Raw genomic sequence first — 21,210 nt, 5'->3', positions numbered from 1 at the left:
TCAAACTATAGGCTAGTTGTACCTACTATAACACAACAGGAAGGGCAGATGTCGATAATCACGATACGCGATATACGTTCTAAATTTACATAATTATAAGTACATAAATTAAGCAATTTATGGATATCGTTCAAAATCTAAAATGAAACTTGAAAAATTAATGTTTTTAGTTAGATATAGACGCAACTTATTAATCAATAATAATATCACTATTACGACACATAACGATCGAACCATCATTTTTTTATCTATAGTGTGATTATATTAATTCAATATTAAAAAAAATTGAAATTTCTGCAGAAAATTGATAAATATCACGAGTGAACGTGTATTATTTATTATTGGATTTTCGTAATTATAATAATTATCGTTTTTGGACAAATACTACCACTCCTTGTTTTATCTGTTTTATTAACTGATTTTTATCGATTAACGAATAAACGTATATGATATACATATTATTTAATCAAGGTTTTAAGTTGTGCAATAATGGTAAATAAATTGCATTCGTGACATTTCATATGAATAAAATAATTAATAAAAATTTGTGGTTTAACGAGTGAAAATATTGTTTAAAACCTAATTCCCCGAGTGCATTTGTTGGTTTTCATTTAGAATATATAAATTATATTGTTTATAGTTTATACATATGAAACTTGATAGGTAAAAATGAGTATTAATTACTTATTATTAGTAGGAAGACATTATACAAAATGTGCTAAGGATTTTGATGTTAATAGAGTTGCGTGGTAATCAAGCTAATAAGAATACCAGTCTATATTTAAGTCAGCACAATTTAGAACATAAACAAAATATCGATCGTTGACCAACATGCCATGCGTATTTAACAACTTGCTAACGATTTGGCACAGCCCCAGGAATTCCTTGAGTGTCATATACTTATATTACATTCAGCCATAATAATAATAAATGCAAGACCAACTATCTGCCCTGTTATGTTTTCAAGCTTGTTTTATTGTTCCACTTATTAGCCTTGAAGTGTTATTTAATCAATTCTTATTAATATAATTATATTATTCTCAATAATATTTTATAATACTAAGTATTAAAGTATATTTGTATATTGGCTGCGGCATACCGATAAACTTGCCTACGAAGTTTTTCTAAAAACATGCAAGGAGGTCGTGTATCTGTTTTGGCCTTGTGCTAATCGTGTTAGCGGTGACATGCGAATAACTAATGCTATGTGTAATTTGCACATACAATGCATCTGAAACCCGCTTTTTAAATAACTGCCTAAATTAACTGTATACGATATCGATTTTATTTTTCATGTCTCCTTGGTCACTGTTATATTGTACGTAATTTGATTAAGATAAAATAAGAAAAATAATCTTCGAGATTGTATTTGCTATCCGCGACTAAAGTTTACCGACTTTATCCGTGTGTGCTTTGCGATATTATATAACGCTTATTTTAATGCTAATTCCTAAAATAAGCGTTTATCGTACAATGTGTTTTATACATAGATATGTTAGATAATTTACACTAAGAATTCGAAGATAGGAAACGCAAACATGGCAGTCGATAACCTGGTTGCAGTACTGATAACAATCCCACTATATGCCTTGTTTGAACAATGTTTTATCTAAATAATGCTAATAACTGAGATATGACAATGAGCGTGAGCAAATGTTTTTATAGCCTTTTTTTGTCTACTCCAAGAACTGATCAAGGACACGCCAAAGCTGTGTTTTATTTATTAATTATATATATATATATATATATATATATATATATATATATATATATATATATATATAGTTAGGACAACGTGAAAGGGACAATATTATTAAAAATAATTATATGAATAGGTTTTAATGTAGAGAACTTGCAATTTCATGACAGCAGATACGCTGCTTGGAATATGTACAATGACTATAAAATTCCAACTTCACTTTAGACTTACTAACCCAGCAAAATACGCGATTGATCCATACAATGAGGTATTTTATTATTTCACGTTATCGATAGCTTACACAGCTGCGTACGGAGGCGTAGACGCTGATATTACGATTGAATTAATTTGACGACCCACAGCGTGATGCAATAACTATGAATCATGATGACATTTTATGGACGTTCCGCCGGCTCACGGAACGCGCGATATGGTAATAATAAACAAAACGATAAAAAAACTATTAGATATATAGTATAATACAGATTTGTAGGTCACTCCTTCATTCACAATTAATTTACTTATTTTTTTAGTATTCTAAATTTTTTTTATAATTTATATATTAACGTTGTAATTTAGCGTTGATTAAATTACAAATCAAAACAAACATGTAAGGAACTGCTGCACTTTACTTTTTATCCAGTCCTCAAAAACCGGAAATGACGGTAATAGTTTGTTGTTATTGGAACTGTAGGTTATCTAGGTAGTTACTACACAAATTAGGGTAGTACGAATCTAGTGGACGATCGATTGTCGAAAACCGCACGACGCAATAAATTGTTGTCTCATGGAGAGTAAACATTGGCGTTCGGCCGCATTCATGCATAATTGATGAGGGTTCGAAGTGAACGCGTGGATTCCAGGCGGTCACGACTGTGCTGAACCGCGCGCCCGCGCCTCCGGCAGCCATTTTGTGGAGCCTGTTCGGCCTGATCGTGCGTTTTGTGAATATTAATACTCTATGATGCACATTTCGTTACTTCGATAACACTAACCATATATATTATAATAAATAGATTTTATTTAGATCCGACTCGGTAACAATATACAATGCAAACGCGTTGCATGCTTCTAATAGCAAATGATCGTTATTAGTTTCTATTGTTACCGACTGAGTAAATAGAGCATGAGGCAGTGTAATAACATAATAAATTAAATAGTACAATACAGCGCGGCTCGCGGGGAACTCTCACGCACAACCATTGTGCGGTGTAATAATTGTTATCAAAAGTCTTTTTCTTTTAAAATGAGACTCATCATTAATAAAATGCTTCACACTAATTAGTATTATTAGCTTTAAGTTCTCTCAACCTTAAGAGTTTTATATTAAATAGAAAGACAAGAAGTACATTTATTTTATGAGTCAGCTATTATTTTAAATATATAAGTGACTACTGCTTTGTTACTGCTTTGTTACTTGTAAAATAAGAATTAACTGCTATTGTTCGTGAATGCAGATTTGCAAATGCAAAATGTGTGAGTATTATAATTTTTGAAATTATAAAGTAAAGTGAAACAACTGAATTCATACAATTCATGAAGTAATCACAGCTACATAACGACGAAGCGTATCATAGAGGTGTCTGTCGGCTCAATTTTACGTTGAGAAGTTGTGGTCGAGGCCTACGGAGCACTCATTACGGATGAAAGTCAACCGCTTGCCCTACCGATGGAAGCCTATGCGGAGAGTTGTAATAATATGAAATGAAATACCGCGCCCGTTCGTCTGCTCGTAACCGCAACTCGCCAAACGCTCTCACGTGCACTTACAATGCGTAACCATGAACTGCAAATTATCATGACTTGCCTGCACAACATCAAGCCTTGAGCAAACGCGATGTTTTCGTTTTCCATATAATGCAAGCATCGCATTCCTTACGTATGCACTAAATAATTAAAAGAAACAAATCTGAACCATCTGTTCATGAATGACTGATTTATTCATTGATATTTTCGTTTCTTAGCAAGACAGCTGAGCATTGCAGCCGCATTTCCTGGCGTCGAACGACCTATTGTTATAATTTGCACTTTTTTGCCGACATATCAAGAATAGCGTGTGCATTCGCATTTTATAAATGTACTCGCGTATGTAGTTTTTATACACTTAATATTTACTTACGTGTGGGAATCGAAAGTCAATGAATAGGCAGTCTCATCAAAGAACATTATGAGTCTCATTTTACTGTTTCTCATCAAAAAATTCTGCATACAGTGTCCCTTTCTATTGAAATAGAATATTTACTTTTTAGTATACAGCATTATGATTATATTATGTTAAATACTGGTTTGCTACGCCTTATATATTAATAGACACACTTCACCTATCCATTTATAGACTTAAGTAGAAACTATTTGCAAACATTTACATAATTATCCATTAATGCATTATTTTACCTCATTTAGATGAGTAAAAGAATTTAAAGTTATAATTATTATTATAATATTTCTTTGAATAAATAGAATACTAATGACAACTAATACATATATTTATATTGTTAACGAAATAAATATTTAATTTACATATAAAATAAAACATCGTTTCGGTTTCTAATTAATAAGGAAACATTGCGGAAAATAACTGAGATAATAAAGTCGTGATCGGGCACCGTAACTATTCTAGATTCTTTAACATTATATTGTGTCATTATGTATTACTTAACAAGATCGTTGCTTGATAAAAATGATTAGAGATATATTATAATATAGTTGTTAAAACTTTCAAATAACACTTTTAATAAAAACTTAAAATATAAGACTGAAATTAAAATTGAATAACCAGTTTACATAAAAAGTAAAGTATTCGCCCGTGAAGAATAAAAAATGATAAGAAAAACAATTAATAAGAAATTAGTAAAATATTCAATAACTTTCGAAATCCATGAGTATTTTACAAGTTTTACGACTCATTTTGCACGAAATTGAACTACTATTTAAAACTTATAATTTCGAGTAAATAACATTTCTCAAATGAAAACAACAAAAACAAACGAAACTTAACCTCCTTGTAATAAATATTATAATAATTTACCCATATTAAACCAAATATAATAACTGTGGTCTCTATATATCATCTGGACTACCCAAATCCCCCGTACTACTGAGGGGGTGTCCTCCCCGGCTTATTCAAAAGAGCCGCATTAAGCTCTCCCCATTAACAGCTAACTGCAGGTTATCAAAGGTTTTCCTTAGAAAACGCAGCCAACCCGCTGGCCGGTAATTTGGGCCCGAGCCAAGTAATGTTTCGACACGTTACGCTCACCCTTATCGGATATCCAGTGAAATGCATGTAACCATTTTAAAATACGGAGTGCCGCAGTCTTGCCTTTGCCAAACGACTACGTGAATTTAAGTATTACTGGACTATCTTTTCGACGAGTTGGCAAACATTGTAGAACATCAATACCTTTGTTTCGCCATTTGTTATCAAGCACAAAATACAGAATACTATAATATACTATTCTTATATGTAAAACAAACGTAACACACTTTCATTATGTAATATTTTTGGATTTATACAAGTTAAACTTTAATATTTTATCATTATAAAAAAGATACTAAGTACTGTTGTTGTTGTTTATTTTATTGAAGTAAAAAACTAATATTTTGTATTATAATAATTAGCGTATTTCTCTAGCTGTATATGAATACTTAAATATAAAATTTGATTTAGCTGTTAAAAAAACTGATGTAAAATATCTACTATTATATTCTTGAATCGATTAAAATCACAAACTCGTTTCACCCACAGTTACCAACACAAGATGTCAAGAAGTGATTTATAGTATAATTTGATTTGATTTTTTACGTACTTAAGAGATCATTGAACTGCGAAAAGGAGCAGAGTGAAAATGTCACAATTTACGACTCAAGGGCGCAGGGAGAATTCGTCCTTACTAACCCCTTGAGTGTTTACGTCGTCGCCCAAGAATCGGGGTAAAACCCCAGGAACAAGCTTTGATAAGATAATATTTTATTTATAATTATATTTCATTCATCGATAAAATATAGTATACGCTATGGGTGTTGTTTTGAATATTTTGTTAAGGTTTTTTATATTTTGTAAACTTACAAATATCTTCAAATAATTTTAGTATATCAAAGGCGATAAGAAGATTGAATCAGATATGTTATCATTAGCATTATAAATACAAGATAAACATGAATCTTTATCATATATTAAATAGTCCTGCCTTTGATCACCGCAGTGATGGCAGTCTAATCTAATAACGGTACGAGCTTCCGCTCTAAGGCAATTGCCATAGAGACGATAAGATCGTTCGCCCACCGACCTAAGCATCCCTTATTTTATTTATTCTCACAAGAGCTCGTCCTCTCAAACAGTTGATTTCTTTGATAGCACATTATTCTTATTTTTCGACACAAAATTAAGTGTTTTAAACTTTTATAATGTTCTTAACATTTGTCATTTACACGACATCTTTCATTCAGAATATCGCCATAGTTAGCTTCGGCAATTGCAATTACCAATATTTATTTATTTAACACTTGTATGATTAATTAGTTACAAATAATAAATTAAATGAAGTTCACTTAATAAATTTGCTGCTCGTCAAATTGCAATCAAAAAGAAATTAACACAGCGACTTTTAAGTGGGCTAAATCTGACGGGTCAGGGTACGATGACTAACATCATGTAAACATTTATTATTATACTATACTACAAGGTATATTGGTCTTTACTGTAATATAATAACGTCTCATTCTACATTATGGGTTTACAGGTGATATGCGAGAACGCCAGAGTCGTGTGTGGGTAGAGATTCCACGTCAACCCCTTCCCTTGTGGCGAGAGGGTACGCAATGTGAATGTTTGGGATTTCTTTACGTTTTCTCTTATTGTATTCAAGTAAATAAACCATTGTTCGATAGACGAGTGTTGTTAGAGTTAGAACCGAATCATATTTCAAGAATACTTTTTTCTTTTACAAATTAAAATTTCAGTACCTACCTACTAAAATGAAGTAAGCAGTACCAAGATAAAACATTTCGAATGAGGTACTTTGAGATAACCTTCCCCATGTATCGTCGACACTTGGATAACGTTACGTTTTGACACGAACGCATTCTTGCTATTATCGCGTATCGACCTACATACATATCAGGTTCCGATTTATAACAAGCGATGAAACAATCTGTGGCCTATGTTGTGCGTTTTTCCGTTAACTAATTTCTGGATGACTACCAATTTATTTTTGTAATGAAATGGAGTAGAGGACAGACAAAACCGTCTGTATTACGAAGTACATAAATAACAAAGTTTTAAATGCACACATTTGGGACTGGCAAATTGATTATTGACATATGATTTAAATTTTAGAGAAATATATATTATATAAATGAAAATCGTGAGTCAAAATGTGTTTCAATACACGATGATAATTGTAAATATAGTAGTATTTTGAATTATGTACTATGAGAATGCGAGTATGACATCATTCGAAATTCAAACATCTGATGCTCGTCACCGGACGCTACTAGAAATGTGACACGAGGCGTGGATTAAATACTACTAATGACTCATTAAATGTCTCGCCTAGCGACTACTTCAGCGCTAAAATAAATTCAATACGAACCGGTTAGTGAATTGCGCTGGTTAAATTCGATCGCAATACATTCAATTTAAATGCCAATTCGGTTAAAACGGCAAGGCCAGCGCTATCATGCGAAAATCGACAAGTTTTATGTGGGCCAGAACGACTGTAGTAAGGTAACATTCCTTTACATTTACAGTAGTGAGATTTACGATCGTGATAGTTTCGTTTTCACGTCTCAATGACTCCGGTATTCGCGCATTTCGTCCATTTTTGTTCTTAACGTATATTCCGTGACCAATCTAGAAAGATCTTTAATAGTTCAATAGGTAGCAATATTCTTATATTGTAATTGATGCGATGGAGGGTGAAGAAGAGCTCTAAGTAAAGCTGTCATTGACTTTTTATTAGCGTTAAGTCGCTGTGCGTGACATGATACCCGCGCTCTACTTATCCATAGAGAAGTTGCGCAACGAATGGGACCACATTACCTACGTATTCAATAGATACTGTCCGCCTTCACTTTCTTAACCTACATAGCTAATAAATAGATTAGCAACGGCAAAAATAACTACACAAGTGACAAACGAAATCAACTTTTTTTCGTAGAAAGCGAGTTCATTGCATTTGCATAATGAAGTTATCTTTTTTTTAGCCTTTTGCCGTCCACTAATGGATGAAAGCCTTTCCCATAGAACGCTAACCATCCCGATCTTGGGCAGTCCGTATCCATCTCGTACCTGCCACTTTTTTTAAATCGTCGGTCCACCTTACCACAAGGCGTCCTACATTACGTTTGCCTAAGCGTGGTCTCCACTCTGGCACGTGTGGCTCCATCGGCCATCAATGCGCCAAGGTATCATTATCTTTCTAAATTAAATAGATAGTTAATTTTTACCTCCCTCTAAATATTGATTATTTATATTTGTTTGCTATATGAAAGAGTGCTATTAGATTACTTTAAAAAATTCGATAACGAAAAGGTGAAGCTGATACTTGTACGGGAATAAACAAAGAGACACCGAAGGTTATAACATTAGGTAATTCGAAAACCTTGACATCATGCAAATTGATGTACAGGACATGATGCGTCGAGTGATATAAAATACTCAGCTTCTTGTCAACGTATGCGCGCACACACATACACACAATAACACAAAACGAATATCATTGTAAAATCTGTTGAAGATGCCGATTCTATATAATTTTTTCGAAACTTCTTGCATATAGAATTACCACTTTTGAGGACCACCATTATAAAGACAACATAATATTACCATTTTATATATCTAGTTCTATTTTATTTTGTCCTTCGTTAATAAAAACTTTTTTAACTGATTTAGATACCTATAACATAATTTATATTAAATATTTTATTGTTTTGTTACATCGCGATACTAAATATATTATTAAATACAGAATATATAAAAATAAAATTTTATTTTATTTGTTTTATGTATTACAAGGAAAATTGTTATTTAAATTATCTGGTTTTATCTCAATGCGAAATAAACATTAAACTTGCAAATTAATTTATTAACTGACTCACTGCCTATACTGAAAATGTAATAAATGTTGTACTTAATATATAATAATAAGTGGTCGTAAATTCTTTATTAACGATTACGATTATTTTTATTTACAATGTCCAAAACAGTAATCCCGTAATTTAAAACGAGTTAAGCGCATTAAATTAACTTTCTATACTTCGATAAATTTTGTTCAATTTGACTTAAATATTAAAACAAATTGAGTGACTATTAAAATCAAAATAACCGGTTTAGAAAAGCGTTTTAAATTTTAAAATTAAAAAACGGAAGACAAAGCAACGCATAATAAACATCTAATTAATCGAAAGTACTCTGTCGTAACACACTTAAAATTTTTCGAGATAACGTAATTTACATATTTACTTAACAAAAATAATAATCATATTATATGAATGGGTAAATAAACCGTTATTTTGCAGAAGTATATTTAATTACTAAACATTTATTCAAACGACAGGAAAACGATCGTAAATTCATATAAAACCGGAATCATTAAATTCTAGGATCGTGAGAATCGTTAATACTATTCACAAAATTTCCAAACATTAATTGCAAAGGAGTTCAATTGCTGTGTAGATGGTGTAACAGGTCCTAATGCACCCAATACATATCATTATGTTTACTTTACGATATCTTTCGTTGTAACAAGAAGACTTGTATAACTGGTTCCGATACAACAAGCTCAATTAACGTCCGGCAAAATAAATTGAAGTCGCCTCGCTATTTTACATTACCGTTTTTCAGAATACAGACAATTTTGTTATTAAAGTCATAAAATAAAATCATATATTCTAATACAAGTTTTTATTAAATTTTACCTTCTCAAAATAATCTTCAACCTTAATTTATCAAAAGTCAGACTTCGTTCGCTCAACGGTGGGCGTTCGTAACTCATACATAATTAAATACCGAGGTTCTTGACTCGGACTACTCAACAGTCGACAGCTATTGCATTACAACTTACGTACATGATATTTGAGATTTCAGCAAAAAAATATTGTTGTCTATTTAATGACAAAGATTGTCATCCGTCCACACAAAATACTTTAAACTAAACTAGCGTTATGTAAAAAAGTATCGAATCATTTATAATTAATGAAGATACCGAGATTATATTTGATATTTTACATTGAATATTCAAAACTATTATTTTATAAGTATAAAAAATATTATACTTTCAATGTACTAATGTACAGTACAGTAACAGCCTGTTAATATCCCACTACTGGGCTAAGGCCACCTCTCCCTTTTGAGCTTTCGGTTGTGGAGCTTATTCCACCACGCTGCTCCAATGCGGGTTGGTAGAATACACATGTGGCAGAATTTCAATGAAATTAGACACATGCAGTAATGTACTAATGATTTCATTGTTATTAATTTTATTACTTACGACATCACGTCATAACATCATCAAGAAACTTATTTGCGTCCGCCCGCGCTTGTATTTATTTGCCAAAAGCTATTAATTACGGCCGTAGAATAGAATATCTCGCCGGCTAATCCCCCGGAGACGGTTACGGTTACTGACAGCGCTGATTAATGCCTGCGGGAGTCTTTAAGCGCTTCTCATTGTACATACCTTCATATAAAACATCTACTGAAATAACCTTGATTTAGGTCATCTGATTTTAATTTTGTCATTTTAGCTTGATTTTGTATTCATTTTTTATATATGTATATATAGATTTATAGTCTCTCTTTTATTATGTTACTAAACAACTAGCTATAATTTACTTTAATTTGTGAGGAAAGCGAAAATTTTTACTTTTTCAAATCGATAGAATTGTCAGCATCGCATCGACAGTAATTAACGTAGTTTTCAATAACGGTGACCGGGGAAAAAGAAACATGATGCGCCCACATTGGAGAATTGGAATTGTTTTGTTGGACGATGCAGCCTGAGACGGCGTCGTTGTGGTGAGCGACAACGATGTGAGTGGAATATCAATTTGATCAACTGTTCATTTCTTCGAAACCATATGCGTGACTACTCGAGGACCGGTTTCATGGCACCAGAAACAATGTAAAAACGATTTACACTAAAATTTAAGTACAAACGTTACGGGGTCTATACTTTGTTATGTTGCAATAAAAACCGAGCTACGCAGTTAAAACAATATTTACTTAAATGTCACAGAAACATTGAGAGCTCGAAAGGAAAGTTGTTTAAGTATGTTGCAATTTAATATCTTTATATCGACAGTGGTTTAAGAGACATTTAAAATGTGAATGTATGAATTAGTCGATGTGCGTCGCTGCAACGAAATACAGTCGCAAGATCAAAATAGGTCACCCGGGAGGCCGATAAATAAAACGTTGTAGATATATATCTAGATTATAACTTTATGCAGACCGCTCCACATCCGCGTACATTCAATCGCCAGACTAAACGCAAATAACAAAACATTCCAACGGCTACACTCACCAGTTTTCATAATAAATAACATTATTTATAAATTGTGAACGCAAGGAATGGGATTCGTAGTAAAATATGTGTTACAATAACAATAAATTTAAGAAGTAATGCTTGGACAAAATAAACTTGTTCTGTTTAAGTATACAATATCATATCCTATATTAGTAACTTACTGAATTAAATTCTAGTAAAATATTAAAATAACGAAGGGCATTTAGAGGTGAATACATAAAATGTTTTTATAATCAAGTACCTACTAGCAGCACTACAAAGTAGACTAACTAACATAGGCCTTATTTTAATATAAGAAAAGCTGAACCAAATTTATAATCCGCATAACGCTAAACATTGACTTATTAATATTTCATACCTGTTTTTTCAAGTATCGTCTAACTAGAGATAATGTATTATAATTTATAAGCACGAATGTTTTTGCCGAGAAAACAATCGAGAATATTACGTAACGTCATCTTTTCGTGTTTTTCTCGTATCATTTTATCGACAATTGTGCAAATAGTGTTGCGCAATCAATCATGAAGTTTATTGGCGATAGTCAACGTCGAACGCCGGCAAGGTTAATAGAATACAGACGGTGCATATTGAAGAGCGTTACGCCACCAATAAAAATATACCCTGTTAACCGGGTTTCAATATTATTTTTCAAGGAATTTAAGAGCAAACAAAATACATAGGCATTTTGAAAACGTTTTAAGCAATAATTTTTAGAAAGGAGAGAAATTTGAGTCTTGACCAATAGCTAAAGCGTAAGTAAGTATTAAATAATGATAAATTATAATACCCAAGACAAAAACATTGTCAACGTATTCGATGACCGACGTTAATGTCTTCTTTTTAAGTTATACTCGTAAATTGTAAGAACATAAAAGACTTGTACGAGAATAAAATGATAAGTCGTATATTGAAAAGTATTCGAGAGGAGCGCGAGCCGTCGTCTACGCACACCAGTTGGCGCGAATTCAATTCCTGTTTGAAGTATTTTAGGAGCCGTGCACGCCGTTCCCGGTGCGCTGACTGCCTGTTTACAAATACTAGCGCGCACTCGATTCATTTCCACAGAATTTGTAAACACAATGCCAAAAGAGATTAGTTTTCTTGGTGTACGTAATGGTATTTTCGACACTGACCATAACATAAATATTAAAAAATATATATAGGTTTAGTATTAATTTGTTTTGCAAGTAACACTATATTTTCTATTTCAGTTTAGTTGAGTTTTAATAGTTAGAGGAAACGAACGTAATAGAATTGCGTTAATTACTGTAGAACTACTATTAAATTTATTTATATTACAGTTATGATGTAAAGATTGCCATCTTTCCATTTCAAACCTAAAACCCCATTCAGCAGTCAAGCTAGTATAAATAATTGATAAATCTTCTAAATATTAGATAATTAGTGCATTGAAAACTGGTAAAATAAATAATTTATTATTGATTTATATATAACAACTATTAAGTAAATTCGTGTTACAACTCGATCAGACGCTAAAATGAAGCAAAAAAGGAAATGAAAGCCATTATACAACTTTTACTAGTTTCTTTATTGCTTTGGCAAACGCGCTGGCAAAGAAACGCGCGATTTCGTTCGTCGAATTTGGCGTCTTATTCATTGGAGATTGGGAATAACGATCTACGGCAAGAAGTCAGACTAAAATGGAATGTATACACTCTATTTAAAGATGAAGCTTGCTTAATATAACCACACGTAGAATTTTTAAATATATGCCAAAAAAAATTACGAATCTTAAATATTTCGGCACTTTTGCGCGAAGCAAATGGTTATATTTCTTTTATAGTGCCCATTTTAAACGTCCGCTAAATCTTTAGGATATTGAACTTTAAGATTCAGTCATCGCAAAGGCAATAAGGCTTATTTATAGCTTTTTGCCTCCATAGTAATTACGAAACCAGACTTCAATGTGTTATTTTGTGCGCTTTTATAAGTATTTGCTATGAGCATTAAAACCATTTAACATTCTTAAAATAGCCTATTCAGTCAATCCCTTTGTGTAAATTGAGTAACAAAATAAGGAACAGCTGTGAGAATTAACCTTGAAAAGTAAGAACCTGTCCTGTTCCGTCGGATAATAATCAACCCTCCCATATAAACCACGAGGCGAAACACGTGTTCACACACGCAAAGTTGTATTTATATCTCAAGCTGTTCGAACTAAACTTAAACAAAACATTTAATCTTTAAATGTGATAGACATGATTTTGTTTTGTAATAGTTTCAAACAAATTGTAAAACAAAATAACTTTTCTAACGAAACAGGTCAAAAACAGAGCAAAGTGCCCCCTGAATCGACAAAAAGAGGTCACTGACTGCTCAACGGGGTGGCGTTGGCGAGGTGGGGATGGAGGGGCCGCAATAACACATATGAAAAAAGAACCCCGAACATCTGCCGCACATGTGCGTTCTGTTTCATACGATGGAATAATGCAAGCAACTACAGACCGACGTGGTCGAGCCTTTTTGTGCAGTAGCTTTTTTGTTGTCTTCGCGCTTTGTGATCGAGGTTTCGATACAATGCGTTTTTATAACAAAAGTTAATCAATACTTTTGTGACTTTTAAGATATTAATTTTTTTAATGATTAATTATTATCATTGTTACCTGAGTTTAATTTATGATAATGTGTTGATGCAGAACAAAGAACAGTTACAATAAAAAAATTAAAATATTACAAATATTAAATCGTAAGTCATATTTCATGTGGATCGCTTTATTGGATATTGCAAAACTATGTAGTTCCGACAAGATCAGAGCGAATTGGATCGACGCCAAACACTTTCTTCGCTGAGATGTAAAGGTCGTAGAAAAGTGGCACTCATATTTTATGTGCGTACAGTTGAAATAACTACTATGCTGTGTAAATCACAGTTTCGAGATGCGACTTACATCGGGTAAAAATAAATCCAAGAGTGAATAAAATACTTTACTTTGAGTCATCTTAGGTAGGTGGTAATGTCAGAGAAATACTTCTTTATTTCACTTAAATTGATGTTTTTGTTTGTTTATAATGCGAGCATGAAATATTATTTAGGTTTATTTAATTATTATAATACAAGATACGACAATTTTTGTTGTATCTTGTATTTTAAACGTAAGCATGCTTTTATTATTTATACGTGCAATAAAAGTCGGGAGTAAATTATAATAAGCAATTTAAAAACATCCTATGTCTTAAGTATAATGTGACGGTTCTCGCAAGCAGCGACATCAAACGATTCTATAATTACTGGCGCTGTCCCATCAAACATCAAGACGAATTATGTCGGTAAATAATCATATCTCTCGTCACGTTTCGATAATATGGCTCTGACGTAACAAAGTCATATGAGAGTATAACTATTGATACAACATTTTACACAAACATAAACTTGTAGTTATCGATTCCATTATATTTACGAGCACATCGTTCAACGAGTTCGTGTCGTCGCTAAAGTAAGAGAATAGATCGTGGCTCGACCTTTGATTCGTGAGTCCCCCGGGGCGAGATGATCTCGTCGAGGCTTACAAATGCTCCTATCGCCTTTCCCTGGAGGTACGTTATTTTATATAACTTTATACTATATATAATAAAATACATTTAACCCAATTAAGTATCATTATATTATGTATACGATGGAATTTTGGAAATTATATTCAATTAAAATTTTAGTTAATGTTCAACTACAAATAAATAACCGACCTAAACTAACATATGAGATGTATTTTGATATAAAATCCCTTATCTATGTTAAAGTTAAGACATCTTAGAAACTATTATCCGAAAATAATTAGTATAAATTGCTGCTTTTAAAGGTTGAGGTTATGTGAAAGTGATATTATTTCGAAACGATTATATTTTTTTGCGTTAAGCCCTAAAGTTTTGCTTGTATGGCACAATTAAAACTTTTTACATATTATGAAAATGAGATAACTACCTAGCAATGTTTGTGTCGTAAATAAGTCAATATCAAGAAAATGAGTATTACTTCACAGATATAACCCGTAACGATGGTGATTTCGCAGATGAATAGTGAGTGCGGGTGTGCGGAGGGAGGGAGCGGAATTGAGCGGATCCCGTTAGGAGAAAGTAGCCGCCTACACTCCGGCGCAGATCGTGACGACTGGACCAGCCGCCACCGCCATCTTGTTTTCAATTCGATTCGACTGTATCAAATCATTCCAATATTCCGACCGCACCACGAAATGCAAATTAAAATGCAAGAAATAATAATATCGTTTAAACACTTCGAATTTTTAAAGATAATATTAAACTTAGTATTTAATACTCACTGTTTCTCTTTTGCAATAAATTATTTAAACATCATTCAATCGTGTTTTAAAGAACACAAAAAATGTTTCAATCAAATAGAATTCTATTGTAGTGCAATTAACGCTATATAATACTATCCAACCCTGATTATAAAAAAAGAAATATAATATTGCGCAACATAATAGTCATGCAATAGGATTTAATTAAATAAAAATAAATTTGGCACAACATTTAAGCGTATAATAGTCTAATTAGCGGAATATCTTTTAGAAATCTAGCGTAAACAAACTGTACCACGTTTGAAAATAATGCATGCAAACATAATTAAATTTTATCCCATATTCCGTTAGCACAAAGCACTAAAGAGTCGTTATCTAAAAGAGATCAGCATTATAGCTCAGTGAACGAGTTCAGTGTTGGAGAGTAGTGTGAGCATCTTGGCAATTATTGCGCAAGCGGTAAGATAAAATGATGCTGGCGATAAAATAATGTTTCATAACTACACTAGGTAGATTGAGGAACTTGCTCGACCGGTCACCGCAGGTGCGCGGGCGTTCCTTTATGACACTGCGCTATTCTGACCCTGGACCACGTCAAAAAGCAGTTGAGAAAAGGAACTAGAATGTAATTATTTACTTTGTGCTTGTTAGGATTTGTTAGGTTAAATTATGTTCCTATTGAAAATGTTTTTTTTTGTACTTACCATATTATTATACAACATAATAAAGATAAACGATCACTTTAAAATGGATATAGTTGTTTTACCGATAAATATTTAACCTGTTTTATTAATTAATATATATATATTAGTTTGGAAAATGTAAATATCATATAAAATATTCCACAGAAACGCTAAATCTTGTTATAATAATATGATTGTGTATATTATATATGAATAGCAATTAATTAATGACGAGTCGGTTGGCGTGGTTGGTAGATACTTGCCTTTCACGGCGAAGGTTGTGGGTTCGATTTCCACTCAGGACAGACATTTGTGTGCATGAACATGTCTGTTTGTCCTGAGTCTGGGTGTAATTATCTATAGAAGTATGTATTTACAAAAGAAAAGTAGTATATGTAGTATTTCAGTTGTCTGATTTCCATAGTACAAGCTCTGCCTAATTTGGGATCAGGTGGCCGTGTGTGAATAGTGTCACAGGATATTATTTTTATAATTATGTACAAGGTAAATTGTAAGAGGTACGGGAATTCCAATCAGAGGTACGGTTTTAATTATGCGATTGATGGAAAATTCATATCAACGTACGTTATAATTTTATTACAATCTTGTCGAGAGTTCGTGATTTACGTCATCGACTCATATATAAATAACTCAATTGACACAAATACCCAAATGACGCGTGTTCGACGTACGTTTTTTTTAATAATAATTTATCTATCCATATTATACAGTTAATACTTAGATACAATGTAATTTATTCGTGTCCAATGTCAAAACGGACGCCGACCGCTTATCTCTGTGGCGACAATAATAAAGACTATTGTGCTAATAGTCTTTATTATCGTCGCGGTCCCGGGTTTAATTCTCAGTGTTAGGGTAATACTTCAAAATATTTTGGGCGATAAGATTCATAACATCTCATATGTATATAACATATAAATAAATATCTGATTCAAATCAAAGTTAATAAAATTATTCTTTTTTAACACATAACAATCATGGGTTTGTATAATGTATCTGAACATTTGCTGAATGTATACGATAAAGACAATTATACATACCAACACAGCACTAACGGTAACATTAGAAAAACGTTTAACACTTTATAAAAAAGTAAATGTACAAGTGAATCGACCCTTTAATGTCTTACAGTTGTCGTTATAGTAACAACAAACAACCATCAATAGATAACGTAGGAAACCGATTTGTATCTGAACAGGTCCCTTTATCACAGATAATAACAATAATATTAATAATTATATTAATATACAAAAAGAAAGCGATAACGTTCTTCGATCTTATCAATTTAATGACAACAATATGGCATTTTATCTTATTTATGAGGTATTCATGTATTAAATACTTTAGTGAGACCGTTTACCAGATGTCCTTACATACGACTAAAGGTTGTGTCCCGTTTGAAGTTTGTTTTTCCTGAAATCAAATTAACTATTTCATTTTAAATTTACAATTGCAATATGATACTGTTATTTTCATATAATCAATAAATATAATTTGCAAAATGATAATAGTTTATGACGGTTTTTAGATCCGGTTGGAGGGCGATGACCCTTCGATATGCGGGCTCATTAATGCAATAAAGACAACCGTCGGAGCTGAGCGCTGGCAGTGCGGGGGCCTGCCAATTATAACGGTACAGTCGCCGCCTCGGCTTACCTTGACTTAACTAGCTTTAAAAAAACTAAACACCGTTCACGTATATTTATTACGTTAACATACATTCACAATGTTATACTATAAATACTATTCTAAAGATAATTACAAATTCAATTCGATTGCAATAAACAATAAATTATATAAACGGTATTGAAATGCAACGACGGACAGGTAACTTTAATAATAACAGTAGTTTTTGAAAGGACGCGGCTCAGCAATATTATTTAAGTGTAACAGCCGAGCAATCAGAAAAAAAAACCAACACAAGAGGCTCAGGTGAGTTTCTCAACACTCATAAAAGATGTGTGGTATTATTATTGAGAAACGCCATTTAATTGTGTTGAATATAAAGAAAGATTGTATAATGCAAACGAAAACCGGTTTAGTTGAATGTTATGTCACGGAAAGTATTTATTGGTCGAGCGAATTAGCAACGGCGGCGGACTTTCACCGCGACTTTCTTGAGCTCGAGATAAGCTACAATATAATACTGCTCCGACTAGTTTAGCTGACCTCAGTCAGTCGCTTTAAGTATTGTTCACGAATTCTTTTGTGCTGACTGACAATAATAGTGCGTGTCATAAATTGAACATACATACATCAATGTCAATGTTGCGATAGAAAGTTTCGTCGGTTTATTCGTGAACGAGCAGTGCTTCTTGAACTTACTGTTAGTGCTATGGATGATAGATTACTCGATATGAATTCCGTGTTTGTTACATTTGTTTATTGCGAAATATTTTCACCTATGCTACGATTTACGTAATTTGTACACGGAAGTCGTTTAAAGTCGAATCCGTATACTGACTAATTAGTAACCACTTCGGACAGTCTATTGTTGCGCCATCCGATTGACGGCTGTTATCGCTCTTCAACATTACACAGTATAAATTAAAATCGTCGTGTCGTATTTCCATCTCCACTTCCATACTGCATCGATAAAACTATCCTGTCATATCGAACGAACGTGCCCGCAGTAATAAATACTTGTTTTAGATTAATCATATCCGTCCAGTCTGCGCTCACGCATAAATAAGCAGGTGTTCATAAACATAAATACATTCTATCGTAAAGTTGCGGCCATAACAAGCGTAATTGCTTCGACGCACGATCCCAAGTCAACTTAAATAACATGAACAAAAAATCGAAAGACCGGTTATACTCGCCATAAAATGGTTTCGGGGCGTTTCGTGCGATGAATATTCATTTAGTTATACATCTATATACATACGAACATGAGATTCGTGATGACGCATCCCAACCAAAGCCTGTTATCGCTTCGGTTAAGTTGGCCTTTTTCTCAAAGTTATTTTTAGCGTGGATCAATAGGCACTAGTCATATTGATTCGCAGAATGAATGGCAAATAACACGGCGACATACATGAGCTATTGAATATTTTATGTTATAATATTCAACGGAAATCAAATCTTTTTCCTATTTTATAGTCAATAAAATTGGCAAATTAAAATATGTCACCGTAATACGTTCGTTTATGTTTCATGCGTACAAGAATAATTAATTCAAATAAGTACAGAATTATGAAGATAAAAAAAATCCTAAATAAATTGAAAACGCTAAATAAAAACATTAAGACAAATAAAAGAAATATAATATTTGGTACCGTATATTTTAAAAAACAGATTTAACGAAAGTACGAAATGAATAAGAAAAGAAAACGAATAAAGATTTATGTAAAAACGCTTATCGAAAAAGATGTGACCCCGTTACTCGGACGCCTAATTGAAATTTAGATGTGGAAATAATAATAACAAATGTATTTGTCGTCCGCTATGACCTCTGATTTTTAAACCAGTCCAGTGTAAAGTATATGTTGCCCATACATACGCAGATGTCGCTTGGACAAACAAAGACTGATTTGAATGTGAAATTAGGGACGCTGATCTCGTTTTTTAGACATAAACACGTTTCAGACGCTCTCCCAAGAGTTAGTGTGTACGATGTCATTGTTATTTCCAAACTAGCAAATTTGTAACTAGTTTTATATAAATTAATTAATTTAAATTCATAAAAAATATACAAGATATTATGAAATAAAATGCAGATTAATTATTTATGTATAACCTTAAATACTATTAAATTCTTACTTTGCAAGACACTTTTTTACCTATAGAAACACGATTTTTATATCTAATTTTTATTACTTCTAGACGATTTAAACATTTTTAGTATTCTTTATTTTATTTATCTTTTATTATTAATAAAAAAATACTATCTGCATAATAAACTTAATTGAATATTCACTATCCTGTATATCAAAAGAGTGGGCGCACCCTTAGATACAACGTGACATTAAAAAATCATGAAACGTTGACGACAGTGGTACGCAGGGGATTTGGTATTAAAATCGTGTGAACGTGCAACATTCTTAATATATGCCAATTGAATTATGTATTCTATTCTAGAATGTGTAATATGCAAAGTGTTATATAAAGTTTACCTTTTTTAATCTCAACGGGTTCACGCTCTGGCGATAAACCTGAAACAAGATAGAGATTATTAATATTACGAAAATAAACTAGTACAAACCTTAAGAACATAAATTAAAACTAAACACAACTATAAGATGAAACGTCGAAAAATAGATGAAAAATTTCGATCTCAAAATAAACAGATGTTACTGAAACGTTTCGTCAAAGCAGAAGTTCAATATTTATTCACGGAATATTTATAAAGTTGCCAAGAATGACGGGCGCGGACCAGTTACAGTAACCTGTTTCGGCAAGTAAAAGGTATGAAAATAAACTACCTCTCTTTATTTACTTATGTTATTCGTTCATTTTACTTCGTACTTTTCTGATCATACTGGGGTTTTAATGAGAACTGCTTTTATTTTTCACGTTTGCGATATAAAATGGTAATAACGTCTATCTAAAATGTCCAACATACAGTACGTATGAAGATCTTAAATCATGGTTATAGTTCTACGTTAAAGCAAAGCAGGTGGTCGGAAAGGCTACACTTGCATGATATCTATTTCTGTCTCCCGCATCGATTGTCAACCATTTCGCAGCTGGCGGTAGGGTATTAACCTATAAAGCTAAGTGCATCAGGGAACTAATGACTCTGTTATACGCGCATTATTATTTATTCCGTATATTTCCTTGTCTTGAGTTAAAAAAAATCAAATGAAAATCTCTGTTTTATTACTGATTTCAATCCTGTACTGCGAAAGCAGGATTTCATATAAAATTATCTGATACACCTTAATTAATTTACGTTATAAATACAGTGAACAATAAATTTTCTGCAAACCGGTCATCAATTTCATCAGGTATACCTACTATTATTTCCAACGCACCCGTTGGACCGTTGCTACTCGATATGTTCT

At 32.5% G+C, this 21,210-nt stretch overlaps 1 protein-coding gene across 2 annotated transcripts in view; it reads right to left on the bottom strand.

The window, feature by feature from the left end:
- Positions 1-21,210, bottom strand: part of LOC126772302 (lysine-specific demethylase 3B-like) — a 137,852-nt gene that overhangs the window by 16,842 nt on the left and 99,800 nt on the right. For both annotated transcript variants that reach the window (XM_050492594.1, XM_050492595.1), the window contains one exon: positions 20,320-20,358. In XM_050492594.1, coding sequence (XP_050348551.1) covers positions 20,320-20,358 — 39 coding nt within the window. The remainder of the gene's footprint in view (positions 1-20,319; positions 20,359-21,210) is intronic.

The sequence above is a fragment of the Nymphalis io genome, chromosome 12 (assembly GCF_905147045.1).
Source record: "Nymphalis io chromosome 12, ilAglIoxx1.1, whole genome shotgun sequence".
NCBI lineage: Eukaryota > Metazoa > Arthropoda > Insecta > Lepidoptera > Nymphalidae > Nymphalis > Nymphalis io.
This window is presented reverse-complemented; position numbering and strand designations above follow the sequence as displayed.